Source organism: Bos grunniens, chromosome 19 (assembly GCF_055505025.1).
Source record: "Bos grunniens cultivar Pamir isolate PY7600 chromosome 19, Bosgru_T2T1.0, whole genome shotgun sequence".
NCBI classification, from domain to species: Eukaryota; Metazoa; Chordata; class Mammalia; order Artiodactyla; family Bovidae; genus Bos; species Bos grunniens.
Genome location: NC_141183.1, coordinates 7,525,438 through 7,542,927, shown reverse-complemented (window position 1 = coordinate 7,542,927; position 17,490 = coordinate 7,525,438). Strand labels below are relative to the sequence as shown.

Below are 17,490 nucleotides of genomic sequence, written 5' to 3'. Positions count from 1 at the left end.
CTTTATCAACAAAGGTTCGTCTAGTCAAGGCTATGGTTTTTCCTGTGGTCACGTATGGATGTGAGAGTTGGACTGTGAAGAAGGCTGAGCGCCGAAGAATTGATGCTTTTGAACTGTGGTGTTGGAGAAGACTCTTGAGAGTCCCTTGGACTGCAAGGAGATCCAACCAGTCCATTCTGAAGGAGATCAGCCCTGGGATTTCTTTGGAAGGAATGATGCTAAAGCTGAAACTCCAGTACTTTGGCCACCTCATGTGAAGAGTTGACTCATTGGAAAAGACTCTGATGCTGGGAGGGATTGGGGGCCGGAGGAGAAGGGGACGACAGAGGATGAGATGGCTGGATGGCATCACTGACTCGATGGACGTGAGTCTGGGTGAACTCCAGGAGTTGGTGATGGACAGGGAGGCCTGGGGTGCTGCGAGTCATGGGGTCGCAAAGAGTCGGACAGGACTGAGCAACTGAACTGAACTGACCTGCAATTAAGAAAATCTTCCAAGTGTCGGTGCTGAGGTTGGAAGTGAGAAAGTTGGGAGGAGCCAAGCATGGGAGTGTGGGGGGTGGGGAGAAGGAGGGGAAAGGCTGGAGGGGTGATGAGAATGCTGGTGGCCTTGCCTGCCTGGCTGAAGTGGGTTCTCCTGTGGTCAGTGGGAGACCATGTGACTAGGTAAGAGCTGGGGGGCAGGAAGATGCTGGCCAGACTGGAGCTTGGATGGAAGAGTTCGAGTCAGCAGATGAGGCGAGAGCAACTGGGGGCCGGGGCAGCAGTGACAATGATGGGGAGGGGTTCCTGAAGTGACCCACAGGGTGCAGGGAGAGCATGGGGGTCCAGGGTGCAGTGGCGAGCCCAGGGTAATCCTGATGTCATCACCCAAGATGGGGACCTTGGGGAGAGGGTGGGGCTGTGTGGGTGGGCGGGAGTAGAGTTCAGCTTGGACAGGCTGTGAGCAAGGACAGGGCACTCTGGGACACCCAGCCTTCAGAGAAGGCCGAGAACCTGCCCCTGTGGCTCAGTGGGACTACGGTGGGCAGGCACTAGACCCGATTCACAGGAGAGTTAACCGAAATTCAGCAGGACTAAAGACCTTCACCCACTCACCAGGCTAGTAAGTGGAACAGCTCTAACTCCGGGCTGTCCAACTCCCAGACTTCTCTCCCCAGGGCCCTTGTGACTGGGGCCCCGAGGGGGAATAGCCATTACTGATCGGATGGCTCGGTGGCACGTCTGGGAGGGCCTGGAGGACAGTTGAAGGCCATGATCCAGGCTGATTTTATCATCTCTAGAGGGTGCTTCCCTCCTTGGTCTAAAACAAGGAGGAGCTGGACTGACCAACAACAAGCCTGGATAGAGTACTCTATAAACGTATCCCTGGTGGCTCAGTGGTAAGTTAGCCACTAGTGCCTGATAATGCAGGAGACACAAGTTCAATCCCTGGGTTGCGAAGATCCCCTGGAGAACACAATGGCAACCCACTCCAGTATTCTTGTCTGAGAAACCCCATGGACAGAGGGGCCTGGTGGGCTACAGTCTGTGGGGTTGCAGAGTCAGACATGACTGAGCAACAACAGCGATGCATAAATCATCTCGTAGGTTCCTCACAACCAGCTCAAAAAGCTTTATTACCATGATTTGACAGAGAAGACTTACAGAGCAAAAGGCCTGAGACACACATGACTCAAACACAATTTGTTTTAACCTGGGCTCCAGAGCAGAGGTGCTGACTCCGAGGTCCCAGCTGCCGCCACATGAGCTCCCTGGGGCCCTGGCGGAGGCTGCAGGCAGGAAGCCCTCTCTCTCTCTATGTCTGAGGGCTGCGAAGTTCCTCAAAGAACAGGGAGACATGCCCTCTTCTGCAGCTGGGGATGTGTTTGTGGGGAGGGGGCAGGGGTGGCTCCATCTCTACTCTGGGGGCCGCAGGGCTGGGTCGTCACACTCCCCCAGTCATGCACCAGCATCCGGTGCCTCCTGGGGACCACTTTTCTGAACCCCTGCCCACTCTGAGGAAGCAGGTCAGCTCTTCACAGCCTCGCTTCCTTCTCTGACGCTCGGCCCTTCCGCTGGTGGGGAGAGAGCTGCCTGAGAGCAGGAAAAGCACTCTTTCCCTCCAGACCCGGGACTCCAGGCCTGGCAGCTGCTGGGAAATCTGTTCTGGCCCCAGAGGAGCCCAGCGGCCACTGGCGCTGCCCGAGGGCTGCTGTGGGGCAGAGATAACAGGCACAGGAAGGGTGGGGTGGCAGATCCTCCCAGGAGCTGGACTTAACGTAAACAATGAATGGCTGCCCAGCCAGGCCAGGAGGTGACTCATCTCCCCACTGCAACCTGCCCCCTCCCTGCGAGGGTCAGGGGTCAGCTCCCGCCCTTCTGGTGACTGGTGAGACTTCAAAGGCCAGGGTGTGTCCAAGAGGTGGTTGGAGGAGGGCTCAACTGCGCCCAGGGGAGGACAGGCTGGGCTCCTGACAGCTGGTGGGGTTCAGAGCTCCAGGACCAGGGCAGCGGGAGCCCGGGCCTTCCCCCCTCTACCCCTGCCTGCCTGTGCCAAGAGACGTTCACTGGGAATGACCGAGGTGACTTCTCGGGCCACCCCCTCTGAGCTGGCTGCAGGCTGCGGTCACCCCACTGTCAACCCCGAGGTGAGGATCCAACCGAGAAGACGAGAGGACACTTGAGTTTTCACATTTGCCTGAAAACAGACTGTGAAGAGACCAGGGCATCCAAGATGCTGAGACGTGAGGACGCGGCACTTTTAATCAGGCGCAGACCCCGTGGCGGGGACGCCGTCCAGAGCCCCGCTCCTCTGCAGCCCCGTCTCTTCCAGGCCAAATGCCACCCGGAGTTCCTCGCAGGGAGGAGGGAGAGGAACGGGTCCCAGTCCTGAAATGTACAATGTGGAACCTCCCAGAGGCCGCGGTCTCGTCAGGTCCCAGAGTGGCTCCTCCCCTCCATTGAGGGGAGACTGTCCGAGCCACCCTAAGCCGGTCCCTGGGGTCCCTCGCGTCACTGCTTGGCCTTCTTCACGATGGTGCCCACGGCAGAGATAACGGTGGTCTTGGAGCCGCTGGCGCTGGTGGTCACGGTGACAACAGCTGGCAGGGTGGCCGTGGTGGTGAGGATGGTGGGCTGGGCTATGGTCGTCACCGGGATGGCTGAGTCCCACTTGCTCTTTCTCTTCTGGGCATCTGGGGACGAGGCCAGAGAGAAGTCAGGGCCCACCCAGGCCAGTGGTCTGAGACCAGGGAGCACAAACGGCAGGGACAGCCCCAGGAAGCCGAGGGCAGCCGGGGAGCCGGGACCCACCCCAGGCCCAGAGCGCCACCGCCCTGCTCCCGCAGATAAGGCGGGAAGGGCCTGGCTGTGTCTGCGGGGGAGGCGGGGAGCGGAGCCGCTGTACCTGCGACGGCTGTGCTGGCCGTGGTGGTGGTGGTGGCCGTGGCGTTGGTCGTGGTGCCCTTCTTGGTGCCCGTCACAAACTCAATCTGGGGGTGAGAGGGATGATCGTTAGTCAGGACCTGCACACAGTGCGCATCCACATCTTTTTGCCAGCTGTCTGCTCCTGGGGCACAGGAGGCAATTTGGCACTGCACGAGGGAAGCGCTGAGAACCAGCTGTGACTGTCCAGCAGGGGAAGCGTTGGAGAGGCGCCTGGAGAGGACGGTTAATCCTCGGAAGAGAGCTTCCCGCAGACACCGGGCCCCTCCCGCCATGGCCATCTCTGCGCTGCTGGGGCACCCCTGCCCACCCAGGCCCCGCCCTCACACCTCGGGGGAGGCGGTGCCCATGCGCACAGGGGAAGGACAGCTCCGGCCCCCAGGTGCTGCAGACACGTCCCTGCAACAAGCCTGGGGTTTGGAAAGGGGGAAGGAGAGAGAGTTGGCAAATTCAATCAAGGGTTAAGAATGAGGACCCCTGATCGCCCCAGCACCAGCTCCCAGAGAGATCAACCCTGTGGCCCCAGGGAGGGGGGCAGGGGACACACGTCCTGGAGGCCAAATGTGCTGCGGGAGGAGGACCAGGCTAAACCACAGGTGGAAGGGCAGGCGTCCTGCGGCTGTGTTCTCTCTCTGAGACTCCGGTCAGAAAGGGCACAGCCCAGAGGACTTGGTCTCACGGCCAAGTTTCGGTCCCCTGAAGGACCGAGACCAGAGGCAAGCAGCACGCTCAGGGTCCTGACGTGAGGGGTCACCTGGCCACGGGAGGCACACGGAAGCACTCAGGCGGGCTGCAGAGGCCAGTGCTGGAAGCCAAGAACGGCACAGACCAGGCACAGACCAGAGCGCCTTCCTCCGTTTAGGCTGAGGAGACTGCCGATGGGCCCAAAGGGAGAAAGCCCCCAGGGCTCGGCAGCTATAAGGGTGTGTGTCGGGGGAGGGGACATAATGCAGCCAACATTAAGTCCCGAGAAACCAAGTGGAAGCAGCCTGGGAAGCGTCTTCAAGCTGAGTCATGGAGGCTTAAAATCCAGCACATCTAAGGCTGCTCACAGTGTCGCCGGGTGATGAACCAGCGGTGGGGGGTGGGGGTAAGGGAAGCCCCCTGGCTCAGCCTGCAGGACCCATGCGCCTCAGACAGCTGCCCCCTTCATCAGGACGTCCACCCATCACTTACTTTGGTTCGCTCCTTTTTGGCCTTTTCCAACTTGTCCATTTCAATCTTCTGGGCTTTGGCTATGAAGACAGGACAGGTAGTCACAGAGCAGCGGATTAAACAAGAAGGTAATTTGGGCCAAAGCAGCCCAGACGGCTGCCTGCCGCTCTCCCGGGGCTCCTGCTTGCAGCATCGCTTTGTGATGGGCAGTCACGAGCCAGCCCTCAGCCAGCACGAAGCTGGGCCTCACAGTCCAAAGGCCCCGACGCTGGGGCTGCGCACCGTCTGGAGGGGTGAGCTGCTCCTGGGCTCCAGCCACGGGGGAATGCTGGCCTAGGGTAACCACCTCCTCAGCAACCGGGATCTTAGATTTGCACTGTTTCTTTTCTGGCCTGGCTGCACAGCACGTGGGATCTTAGTACCTTGACCAGGGAATCAAACTTGAGCCCCCTAGAGTGGAGGTGCGGAGTCTTAAGCACTTGACCACCAGAGAAGTCTCTGGATTTTTAGATAAAACACTAGCACTAAATTCAAATTAAAGCAAGACAGAACTTATAGGGGCCAACACCACACACCACGGGCCAGCTCTGGTGGTCCACAGGCCGCTGCTTTGGGACCTGGCACCCGAGGGAGCGGGCCCCTTGAAACTCCTCCCAGTTCTCCCAGCCGGGCCCCTGCACAGAGCTGCACTTCCGCCGGCCCCCTGCCTGGGACCCGCCCACACCTGCTGGGCCAGCCTCTGTGCACCTTCAGACCTTGTTCGGACAGTGTCCTCCACAAGGCTGCCCACCCTCCCCTGGCCCCTGGTTAGGTGGCCCAGCCTGCATCTTCATCACTCCACTTGTTATTGCTGGAATCACTCCTTTGATCCTGTCTTCTTCGCTGTGTTGTAAGCTTCTTAAGTCAGGGATGGGGGTCTGGATGGTTCAAGGCTGCATAGTCAGCTCCTCAGACATGGCCGAACACGGAGGAGACCCTGAAACCTGTGTTGCCTAATGACTGGAGGGACAGATGGATGGGTGAGCAGGCAGATGAACGGCTACCCACCTAATGCCTCATAGTAGGAGTCTTCAGACCAGCCGTGGGGGTCAAACATATCCTGAAAAAGAAAAGTTCAAAGTTGCTCCTGCTGCTAACTCACTTGTCGTGTCCAACTGTGCGACCCCAGAGACGGCAGCCCACCAGGCTCCCCCGTCCCTGGGATTCTCCAGGCAAGAACACTGGAGTGGGTTGCCATTTCCTCCTCCAATGTATGAAAGTGAAAAGTGAAAGTGAAGTCGCTCAGTCGTGTCCGACTCCTAGTGACCCCATGGACTGCAACCCACCAGGCTCCTCCGTCCACGGATTTTCCAGGCAAGAGTACCGGAGTGGGGTGCCATTGCCTTCTCTGTCAAAGTTGCAGAAAGGGCCAATAAATGGAAATGACTCAGAAACCACATGCTTCTCCCCAAGTCTTTCCATGGATCTTCCTGGCCTGGAGTCTCTGGCCTTCAAGGGCAGGGAGGCTCAGATGCTATCCCGTCTCCAGCCAACCCTTCTTAGGAAAGTGAGGGCAGAAAAGCACTGTGGATGGCTGATCTACGCGGCACGGCGAGTCCAACCAGCAGAGGCCCCGGGCTCAAAGGGAGAGGGGGACAGCTCTCCTCTGCTGGCAGCGTGCCACACGGACCTTTCAGTGGCTCCAGGTTGAAGCCAGTGGAGAGGGCGCAAGGCCCTGGGTCCCCTCCCTCACCTGCCGCCTCTGCAGGTGGCACATACCTTTGGATAGTTGGTGCCGAGTTCGTCAATTGCACAGAACTGGATGAGCTTCTCATAGATGCTGAAAAAAGAAGACCACAGGATGCTGAGCGGGCCTAAGCCCGAGGCCCTGCGTAGCACCGGATTCCAGGAGGTCAGAGCCATTTAGCACTTGCGTGCAGACCAAGTCTTTAGCCCAGTTGAACTATTCTAAACAAGTTTCCAAACAGGAGGGCAAATGTCCACTGACTTGACATTAAAAGTCACTTCTGGCCTTCCAACCTTCCACAGAGAGGGACTGGGGCCAGTAGCCAGAGCGAGTATGGTGTCAAGATGAGGTTTCAACTGGACATCAGACCTTCAGCCTGTGGGGCTGGGTTGGGGCCTCCCCATTTAGGCCCACAGGGGCAAGGGCAGCTCTCGCCAATCGGCACACGAGGCTCTTTCCTGGGTGTGTCACTTGCTTGAACACTGGACAGAGTGAGACCGAGACACAGGTCTGTTTGTCAAACCCGCATACAGAGTCAACAACTTTCTAGAGGTAGGAGGACCTGGGGTGACCATCTAGACAATCCCCTCCTCGCACAGCTGAGGACACTAAGGCCTCAGATCACGCACTCCAGGAGGAGGGAATGAGAGCCCAGGCAGAACCACCAGCCCACGTCTCGCAGCTTCCCCTCCGCACCTGCTGCCTGGCTCTTCAACGGCAGACGAAGCCTCAGCAAGGTTAACGCAGTCCGGGTGACAGTCCCTTTGGGCTCAGCTGGGATCTGAGCAGGGCCTCTCCCTGCACCTCTCTGGGGGCATTCCTGTCCCCAGTCCAACATCACCCCTCCCACCGTCCCCCTGCTGGCTCACAGAAAACTCACCTGGGATTCCGAAATTCCTTCTTCCTCTGGATAATGTAGTTCATGTCCATCCCCTCCTTTATCTTCCGCTCATACAGCTTCTGGATCTTGTCCTACAGAAGGGGGACAAAAAGACGATGGTGACGGAACCCCTCACGATCCCAGCCTGTGGTCATGTGCTGTGGACACGAGGACCTGGGGGAGCCACGTGAAGCCCTGCTCCGGCCAGACGGTCTTCCTCCACCCAGTGCAGACGAGACAGACAGAGACCAGTCTGCTTTCGCTGTGCTTTCTCCTGATCCCCTCTGGGTGGTCAGCAGCGGGAGGAATAAGAAGCTGGAGCTAGAGAAGCCATGGAGAAGACAGTGAACAAACCCCACTTGGGGATCAGCTACTGAATCATCTGAAGAGGAGCTTCAAGAGTTAGTGTTGACAGGTGGGGGCTGAATGCTGGATTTTAATTTTAACATGGGGTTAAGACCCAGCAGGAGACCTGGGAAGGCAGGAGAGGTGTCACAAGCCTCCCCAGTGTCCTCTGAGGGGAGGCTCACAGCTGGCCAGTCCTTGTCACTTTACCAAGAGGCACTGCTGGGGGTCAAGAGCCAGTTTCTCATCCAGTCTCCCCTCAAGCTCTGTTCTCTGGCTCAATGGGAAACCAGAGAACCACCTGGCAGGGTCCAGGCCAGTGTCACAGGTGTCCTGAGGCCCACAGAGACGATGCCAGCAACAGATGGCGTCAGGGCTGCCCGGGGAGTTGAAGAGGCCCCAGGAACCCAAGCCTCAGGGCCGGGCCACCTCGGAGGAGGAGCAGGCTTACCCAGCGAGGCTGGCGCTGGCCCAGGGCAGGGTCTCTCGGCAGCCTCCCCAACTAGTGGCAGCTAAACACAGACTGTCCAGGAGGAAACCACTTGGGGTGCTCTTCACCTGCAAGAGGAGGTGGGCGGGGGGGCAGGGCCTGAGCGAGGTCCTCTGGAACGTCAGGAAGGGAGACCCACTCCTGTCAGGAGTCAAGACTGCCCAGGGGAAGCACTGAGCTGGAGACAGAGGTCTGTAACACGTTTGCCAGGCAGAGAGAAGCCGAGCGCATGCCTCTGTGTCCTCGCTCTGCAGGTGATGGAGGCAGGCCTTCCTGGAAGGCTCGGCAGGTGGGGGCACTGCTGTATCTTACAGATGAGTTCTCTGTGCGCCCTCGGCCGTCAGGTGGGTTCTCCTATCTCAGGGGAACTAAAACCTTTGCTCAGTGTCATGGTTTCTGCCACTAGCAGGATCTAAAAAGGAGAAACATTTTGATATTCAAGGCTGGGGCTGGCTATCTCTGCCTGGTGACTGCTGGACTGTCCTTAGGCTGCGGCTTGTTGCCTGGAGCATGAGTGGCACGGGGCCGGGGGTGGGGTGGTATGTGGTGGTGGTGGGGAGACGACTCAGCCAAGGGAAGGGGTTTCCAGGAAGAGAAGGGACTGTGTGCGGCAGCCCAGCCCCGCTCGGCACCCACCCAGGTCGCCGCATGCCCAGCTCCAGCCCCATCAGTCACCCGTCCGTCAGCGTGTGCGAGCGCTAGCGGCGTAGCCAGAGGCCCCGCTCGGGGGCAGCCGTGGGTGTCTGCCCTACTGTCACAAGGTCCCCTTCAAAGGGGAACACGCAGAGGGACAAGGAGAAACCGCCACTGAGGCTGACAGGGAGGAGTAAGGCCAGCTGTTCCCTGAGGGCCTGCTCCCGAGGTGAGCGCACTCCACACTCCATCTCCGCAAGTCAGGGATCATCAGACAGGAAGCCAGTGAACCGCCATTTCAGGAAAACGAGGACTGAAGCGCATGCATTTACACGCGTGTGCATTTGCGGAGAAGGCAATGGCAACCCACTCCAGTGTTCTTGCCTGGAGAATCCCAGGGACGGTGGAGCCTGATGGGCTGCTGTCTATGGGGTCACACAGAGTCGGACACGACTGAAGCGACTTAGCAGCAGCATTTGCATTCCTACTTGTTTCTTGAACATTCTGATGACCCCTCAGGTTCTTAGCCAAGTTCCTTCGGAGACATTTCCTGGGCTCAAGGATGCCCAGAACAGGCATGTTGTTTGCTCTGCTGGCAGTGTCCCGGGGCAGGCGGGGGCCCAGCTGAGGCTGCAGAGGCAGCCGGGGGTAGGGCGCCGGCTCCTGGGAGCGGCCTAAGTGAGGTCACCAGGACTGCAGGCTCCTTCCCACTTGGGCTGTTTCTTTTCCAGAAGCCGCTTAAAGTCAGACCCAGCCAGACACCCGCCCAGTCTGCACGGGCCTCAGCAGCTGAGCGTGCACGTACCTGTAAGTGGTTTGAGCACCGGCCAGGGGGCTCTGGAGGGATCTTGATCTCATCAGGTGACATGTTCCGGACTCTTTCAGAAAAGGAGGCTGCAGAGAGAACAGAGGAGTTCTGTGGGTGCGCGGGAGGGTCAGGGTGGGGGCCCGACATGGACAATAAAAAACCCTTCAAGACAAGAAAGGTACATAAAGTGTTTTCAAGGAGGGATCACACACTACAAAATGGTAAAACAGGGCATGCAGAGTGGCTCTCTGAGGGTGCATCTGAGTTGAACTTAAATGACCTGAAGGAGCCAGTAGGTGCAGTGGGGAAAGAAGTTCAGGCAGAGGGCGCGAGCGGCCATATCACAGCCAGGCCCAGAGGAAGGACTGTGTCCTGGGGTGCTGGTGACTGTGGTGCTGGGAGGTGGGAGGGGCAGACCCATGACCCGCAGCCATCTGCCCCTTTCTCTGGTGTAAATTCTCCCGTCATGGCCAATCAATTTCAAGCTACCAATGTGAAGTTGTGAGCTCAGGGCTGGGAAGACATGCGCACAAGGCTCTGCCTCCCACGGGCTCTGCCCCTGAAACACCCTCCCAGGATCCTGGGGACTCAGAGCTGCTTGGTGCTGTCCTTCCGTCTCAGGCTCTGCTACCCAGGGTCCACCAGAAGCTCAGGGTTCCCTGGGCTTCGGGACTCAGCATTCAAAACTGCTTTGTACATAAATGACATCTATTCAATACAAAACGACCTGCTGGTTATTAGCTTCGGGTCCTTCAGCAGTAAATCAATCAACCCTCACTCGGTCCACTTCATTCCTGGGAACAACAGGCCTGATTCTGAAGTGAAGACCCACAGCTCCCAAGGGACAATTCCCTTGGCGATGTGCCCTTGCCCACCCGTTTCTCTCTCCCTCCATTCCCCTCCCTGCTGCCTCCAGCCACCCTGGCAACTGCAGAGTCGTGCTCTGGATCACCCAGACAATGTGCTGCTTGTTGTAAGATTCTGTCTGTGCTTTTCAAGGCATTCGCTCAAGAAAAGGACTATGCAATGAGCAAACAGCAGGCGGAGCAGGGTGGGGCAGGATGAAGGCAAAGAATGGACAACCCAGCACCACTAACACCCAGCAAGTACCCACTGGGCACCGACATGTGCCAGCCCTGGCGGGACTCTCTCAGCCCCTAAATGGCCGCCTAGACTACCAGTGGACGGCCGGGTGAGCCTTTCCCTTCTCTCCTGGGGCTGGATTAATATTTTCTTAGCAGATAAGGTGCTTTGATTTCTGCTTTGAGCTTCACTTCTCAGCTGCTGCCAAACAAGCCTGCACACACTGAGGCTGGAGCTCGAGCCCAGGGACCATCTCCCAGCAAGGCTACACGTGCCGATTCTCACTGTCGGAGGAGCCTCCCTGGATGTGCCCCAGAGCAGGGCGTTGGCGTGTCATCCTGCTGTGGACCGAGACACCAGTGCGGTCTGGGAGCACGCTCCACCATGGGGCCGTGTGCTTCTCTTTGCTCAGCCCCTTCCGTCTCCTGCCTCCTGAAGCAAGGGTGACACCCTGATCTCATCCCAACTTCCTCCTTCCTCCCAGCCCTGGGAGAGGCAGGCGTTCTAAGCTGGAGGCTCAAGCAGGCTGCAGAGGCTGGCTGAGAGTGGGACTGCCTGGGCTGTGCTGGCTCTCGCGTTTCATAAGCATCAGCACCAAAAGCCAGGAAGGCCAGGGCAGGCTCTGGGTGCACAGCAGGGGGAGACGGCTCCCCTGGGTGGGGAGTGTGTGTGTGCACGTGACAGAGAGACAAAGAGCGCCCTTTGGCGTTTGCCAGGAAAGCCTTTTGGAAAAACAGGGCGTGCCGCTGTTGCCATTAGCAACCCACCCACCCAAGCGGACAGAGTGACAGGGAGGGGAGAGTCCTCCCAAGCTCGTGGGCTGGGACTGGGCTGGGAACAGAGAGTTCCTCTCTGGAACAATGGCGAATGAAGGCACACATTCAGAAAACGCGGTACAAGTTTCTCTTGCAGATTTCAGGAGCAATCTTCCTGCAACTCTGTCCTTCCTAAGTCTCAGAATGCATCTGAAGCAGAAGACATCAGACCCACACATAGGGCTGCTGGAGCCGCCACAGCTGCCTCAAATCAACCTCCCTGGAAACACACCGAGACGTGTGTCCAGGCCCTCGGGGGCAGCCCAGGTCTGTGGCTGCTCTGGGTCTGCTGGGGTGTTCTGGGCGGGCACTGTACTCAGGCTCTGAGAAGCCTGCTGCCGTCAGCGTGATTCACCCTGGGTGCACGCCCACCTCACAAAGCAGCGCAGGTATCCACAGCTGCCAGGCATGGATCTGCACAGGCGCGGCTCGTCAGCGGGGCGTGTGTAACGGCGGGAGTCAAGGCACGCCTGGTGGGTGCTGTGGGGCTGGAAGCAGGAGGCAGCGGAGTGTCTCTGCCTCACCAGAGACACAGAGAACTCAAGTGGATGACCGCCCCAGGGCCACTGCTCCAGGACCGCCCACGGGGCACCTGGAGGGGAGGACTGGGTGTCCACTCACCTGTCAAGCAGCTACAGCGCTGGGGAGCCCTTAGCCAGCTTCTCTGCTCCGCTTTGCTCCACTAAACCTGGGCCTGTCTACACAAGTGAAAACGCTGTCCACACCAGCGGAGCAACCTGAGTCCTCCATCCAGAGGCAAGGACGGAAGGCGCTGGGCCCAGGCAAAAGGGGGACACCCAGGGCACCATGAGCGGAAGCCACTCTGCAAGTCATCCACCCCCTCCTCAGTGAGAAATGGGAACAGGAATCCAAACTAGGAGGCTTCAAGTTTCACCCATGTTTTCTATGGGAGAATGGATTCAAGAAACTGTGGTGTAACCCCACAATGAAATAATATTACCAATCAAAAAAAAAAAAAAAAAAAACTATGGATATGCTCAAAAACATGGAAGGGTCTCAAGAACATTATGGGAAATGAATAAGCCAGACAAAACAAACAAACAAGGAATCCATCTGTATTAATGGTTCTTGGGCAGGGGCAATTTTGCCTCCAAGTTGACATGTGGCAATGTCCAGAATCATTTTTCGGAGAAGGCAATGGCACCCCACTCCAGTACTCTTGCCTGGAAAATCCCATGGATGGAGGAGCCTGCTAGGCTGCAGTCCATGGGGTCGCTAAGAGTCGGGCACGACTAAGTGACTTCACTTTCACTTTTCACTTTCATGCATTGGAGAAGGAAATGGCAACCCACTCCAGTGTTCTTGCCTGGAGAATCCCAGGGACGGGGGAGCCTGGTGGGCTGCCGTCTGTGGGGTCACACAGAGTCGGACACGACTGAAGCGACTTAGCAGCAGCAGTGTCATTTTTCGTTGTTGTATCTGGCAGGGAGTGGAGACTGCTATTGGCCTCTGGTGGTGGGCAGAGACCAAGGATGCTGCTAAAACACTGTACGACGCACAGGCCAGGCCGCCACAGCAAAGAATTACCCAGCCGAAGATGTATGAGAAACTCTAAAGAGACAAAACTATAGTGAAGAAAAGAGATCACTGCCTGCCTGAGGCCAGCGGAGGAAACGTGTGCAAGGGGATGGCACGGGGAACACTCTACAGTCACAGAGACATCTTCGTCAGGACTGTGGCGGGGGTTCCACTCTATGTAAGCTGTCCCTCACAAAGCTGCTTTCAAACGGTGACAAGGAGAGGCAAAGTCAAAGCTGTTTATCGACGAGTTTAGGGCTGAGGTGGCTGAAGCCCACACACATTCCTGCCAAGCGAGCGCCGCTAGTAGGAGCCGAGAGCGCTGCCTGGCTGCGTTCCTGGGGGCGGCTCCGCCCCCACTCCGTCCTGCCGTGACAGCGAGGCTGAGGCTGCAGTCCAGGGCCGGCCCCGTGGACCGCCTGCTCGGGGAAGGCCACAGGTTTCCCAGGGAGCTTGCTCTGCTCCCTCTGCCTGTGAAGCCAACTGCACTGCCCCTATGGCACCATTTTCCCAAGATCAGGCTCTTTGGTTTTAGGAAAATTTGGTTTTTTTTTTTAATAGGAAAGACTCATACCCCATTCATCAGAAAACCCGGGGCTGAAGGGCAGAATCCCGCTGAGCATCTGGGCTTCTCCACGTGGTCAAGGTCCTACCCAGTCTTTCCCTCAGGAGACAAACGTAACGAATGATGCTTAGGTCTTTCAGTCACGATAACCAGGATGGGTCCCCACCTGCCATTCCTGGTGAAGGCATCCTGTCCAGAAAAAGGACAGGTTGGAGGGGCTGCTGGATACAACATTTCCAGCCTGGGGCTCACCCAGGCAGGGCGAGTGAGCTGCAAAGGGGCCATCTGGGCGAGGGGAGCAGGAACCCCGCTTTGTGAGGATTGAGTGGGCGGGAAGAGATGGGCAGTCTCGCCACGGAGGGGGAGGGCCAACCCCCGACAACGTGAGGCTGGGCCAGGCCTCGGGGGAGCCCTGACAAACTCCATGGCAGAAATGAAAGGAGTCGAGAGACCTCCTGAAAGGCTGAAGAGGCTGGGCTAACACGGGGCTGGGATGACACGCGGGCCGCATTCCAGAACCGTAACCGCCCTGGCCAGTTACACAGAGGGCCCCAGGCTCCAGGGCTGGGAGGCATGCTCCCTCCCGGGGACAGAGCAGCATGCCAGCAGAGGCCACATGTTTGCGCCCTGAGCCCGTGAATATGCCAGTGGAGAGGCTCGGGGGGTCCAAGGCCGGAGGCCAGGCGCAGAGCACAAGGAGAACAAGCTCCCAGCTGGAGGGGCCCGAGTCCCTCTTGACGACACTGGCAACTGACCAAAGCTCCCTGAAACGCACCATAAATATGGTTTTCAAAGAATTGTTCTCTGGGTGTCTCACCCAGACATCTTAGGAAATGCCAAAGGCCCTGAGAGTTAGAGTCCAGAGACAGGCTCGCAGCTGAGCTGCTGCCTCGGTGGAAGCAGAGAGAAACCACCTGCGTGGATGGAAGCCAGCTGGCTCTGGGTGAGGCTCAGAGACCTGTCCCTGGCACCTTCCACCCCAGGGTACTCACCAACTAATTCCTGGGGATCTCGTTTTTCTACTTCTGGGTTATCCTGCAAGGAAAAAGGAAAACACAAGGAGTAAGTGTGCGGCTCCCGACCCAGAGTCACTCTCCTTACTGACACCACTCAGGATTTTTTAGGAAGGAGCAAAGGTAGAAGCATTGCAAGGAACTTAGAGAGCGAGCTGACACTTTGGGGTTCCTGAGACCCCTGAACCTCCGAATATCCCTTCTTCCCTCATCAGAGCAGCCGGGATGCTCCAGCCACCTGCTTCAGTGTCTCCTCCATGGCCTCCAGCAGTGACAGCACCCCCAATGCCAAGGAGAGCAACCAGCAGCCAGCCAGCCATCACCTGCAAACCTGGACCCTGCCCACGGCTCCCCCGGGCCTGGCCAGCCGCCCCAGCACACAGCACCCCGCCTGGTGCCCAGGAAACAAGAGGTGGCTAGAGAATCTCAAGACCAAAACGCAAAAGGCTATCTCCTCCCAAGAGATTTTTCTCACTTTCAGCTTCAGCAAAAAAGGGAGGCCTTATCACAAGGGGGCAGTTCATGGAACTGGGGGCAGGCAGGCAGCAGACCATCAGGGAGTCACACACCGCCCTCAGGACAGCCCAGCGCAAGGTGGCCTGGCTCCGTCTCCCAGCTCACCTGCTGGTTTTCTTCACACTAGCTCGGTCTCTCCAAAGAAAGCTCTCTCTGATCCTTTATGCGAGCCCCTGCCCCCAGAACCCACTACCACGCCGTGTCCTCTGTTCTGGAGGTATACAGAGCCCTAGGGGCAAAGGTTTCTCATCAGACCACTCCGGATCTCACTGCTCAGGTAAAGGCTTCCCTGCTGATCCAGTCGTTCCAATGCAGGGCGCACAGGTTCAATCCCTGGCTGGGGAACTAAGAGCCCCATGTGCCACGTGTTGTAGTGAAGAAAATCCAGTTCTGGCCACGGTCACATGGCTAGGCACCTACTTTCCTTGCTTCTGCTGCCCCAAACGCATAATGTTTGTTTTACGTTTTACAAACGTAAAAACATAGCTGTTCTCCCCATTTCTGGAGAAACCGAGCCCCTCAACACAGGTCGGGGTCTCAGGTGCCATGACGTGGTAATGATCACAGTGGCAGAAGCTGTGCTCACGAGGCTGGATCTTGTGTCCCCTCCCTTTGATCAGTGAGGGAGGAGATAAGACAGTAACAATCGTGGACCCGACGGGCACGTGGAGGCGGCTGGGCAGCGCTGTGTATCCCACTCATACGATGCGACTTGACACCAAGGTGACATCTCAGAAGGCAGGCACAGGGAGGCCACCAACCCCCCACCCCCCAGGCTCTAAGACCAGAACAGCAGTTCTTAACCCCCTTCTCCAAAAAGTCCCTAGGATAGGCCAAAACTCCCTCATTCTTTGGAACACTGCAGCTATTCATTCGACCTGGACGGGCATAACGTCCAGGCCAGGCTGCTTAGCAACCACTGTCCCCAGTCACCCGCCCCCTGCCAATCAGGTGGGCAAAAAGCAGAGGCACCCCCAGAGGGCTGCCGAGCCAAATTCAGGTTGGTCATCAATCAGCCCCTCCACAGACAGCGGGTCTCAGCGGGCCCCACAACGATCCCTTTGTAGCTGTGACTCTGGGGGAACCCATGCTGAAGTGTGTGGCACGCTGGGCTATAAAGGTCCTAATTCTCCCTCCAGGGGACAGCTGTCCGGGTGCTCACTGTGGGAAAACATCACTTGGCCACATCCTACCTCCCCTCTGGGGCCATCTGGCTGGTCCCACAAGCCTGATGCACTAACTCTTCAAAGGCCTCCTAGGGCTCTTTCCCAAAGCGCTGTCCTGGACCCTTTGGAGGCCAAAATGCAGAGGAGCAAGGAAGGAGGCAAGCCAGCCACGTGGGAATTCTGCTGTCTGCTCCGGGGGCACAGGAAGTTAGTCACCAAACAAGTGAGGAGTCTCTTCAAAGGAGAAAGGACCTGTTCACACCACAAGCTCCTCGTGAGATTAAAAGGGGTGAGGCTCCTGGGCCTGCCTTTGCCCGGTGATGGGAGGTGGAGCGGGTGGGCAGAGGCGGAGATTCCTGCGTTTCACAAGGGCCTGGGCTGGCTTATCTGAGCTTTATTTAGTCACATCTTGGGGAGAAAAAGAGATGATGGGGCAAAATCACAGAGAGGAAGTCTTTTTTCTACTATCTTCAGGTTTTCCTTTTTTGACCTGGCTCCTCATTTTCCCCCAGATTTATCTTTCTATACACGCTCCCTTCCCCAAATTAACCTGGTAGTTGGTTTCAATATGACAACTAGTCTCTGCTTTTCTACTCTCACGGCGTGCACCTCAAGTCCCATGAAACTGTGGCCTTTTATTTAATTCCAAACCAGCACCCCCCAGAAAGAAGTTCTGCACCCTCGCCCCTTCCCAGCTGGAATCCAGCTCCACATTATCTGCAAGCGCAGGGACCCAACCGCAAGCAAAGATTCTCCTGCCTTGAAACAACCCTAAAAGCCAAACACCTAACTGAGCCTCCGCAGGCTGGGAGCCACAGACTACGGCGAGGCTTTGGAGTCTGTGCTTGTTCAGATCCCCCACTTGCGTCACAGGCGCCTGTGTGATTCCTAAGGCCCCGGAGAATCCAACAATGGGACTCTGTGCCTCCTGGTGGCCACACCTTGTTACGCTTCAGCAGGGAATTCCTCTGCCCTCTGACGTGGACAAGTGGGCTGTGGGTCTGCTGAGCTCCTGGGCATGTGGCCTGGTACCAAGGTGCCCCTGAAGAAAGCTGACGACCCAAGTGCTTCCAGATCCGAAAGGAGCCTGAACCCCCGCTGCCCCAACCTGAGCCTGAAAAGGGCTGGACTACACCCCACAAGGACCTGGAGCCACGGCAACATATGTTCTTGGAATGGAGTTGGCTGCAGGACATTAGGGGATGCTGAAGAAAGTCCAGCAAGGAAGGAGAGTCAGGGTGTCCGGTGAGACCACTGAGGACAGGCATCAAATACCCCAGAGACGCTTTTTAGAACCACTTATGCTCAACAGTCCATCGAGGCAACTTTC

General features: G+C 57.6%; 1 protein-coding gene across 10 annotated transcripts in view; it reads right to left on the bottom strand.

Annotated features, from left to right (window-relative positions):
* Nucleotides 1–1,591: 1,591 nt before the first annotated feature.
* Nucleotides 1,592–17,490, bottom strand: part of SAP30BP (SAP30 binding protein) — a 34,184-nt gene continuing 18,285 nt past the window's right edge. For 3 of the 10 annotated variants that reach the window (XM_086356142.1, XM_086356143.1, XM_086356148.1), the window contains 9 exons: nt 14,458–14,500; nt 9,461–9,549; nt 7,188–7,279; nt 6,340–6,400; nt 5,629–5,680; nt 4,603–4,661; nt 3,756–3,836; nt 3,389–3,473; nt 1,592–3,176 (listed from right to left, as the gene is read on the bottom strand). In XM_086356142.1, coding sequence (XP_086212268.1) covers nt 2,995–3,176; nt 3,389–3,473; nt 3,756–3,836; nt 4,603–4,661; nt 5,629–5,680; nt 6,340–6,400; nt 7,188–7,279; nt 9,461–9,549; nt 14,458–14,500 — 744 coding nt within the window. In that variant the 3' untranslated portion in view covers nt 1,592–2,994. Of the gene's footprint in view, nt 3,177–3,388; nt 3,474–3,755; nt 3,837–4,602; nt 4,662–5,628; nt 5,681–6,339; nt 6,401–7,187; nt 7,509–7,859; nt 8,091–9,460; nt 9,550–13,474; nt 13,650–14,457; nt 14,501–17,490 lie in introns of those variants that run through there. The other 7 variants (XM_086356144.1, XM_086356145.1, XM_086356150.1 and 4 more) reach the window with 5 other exon arrangements.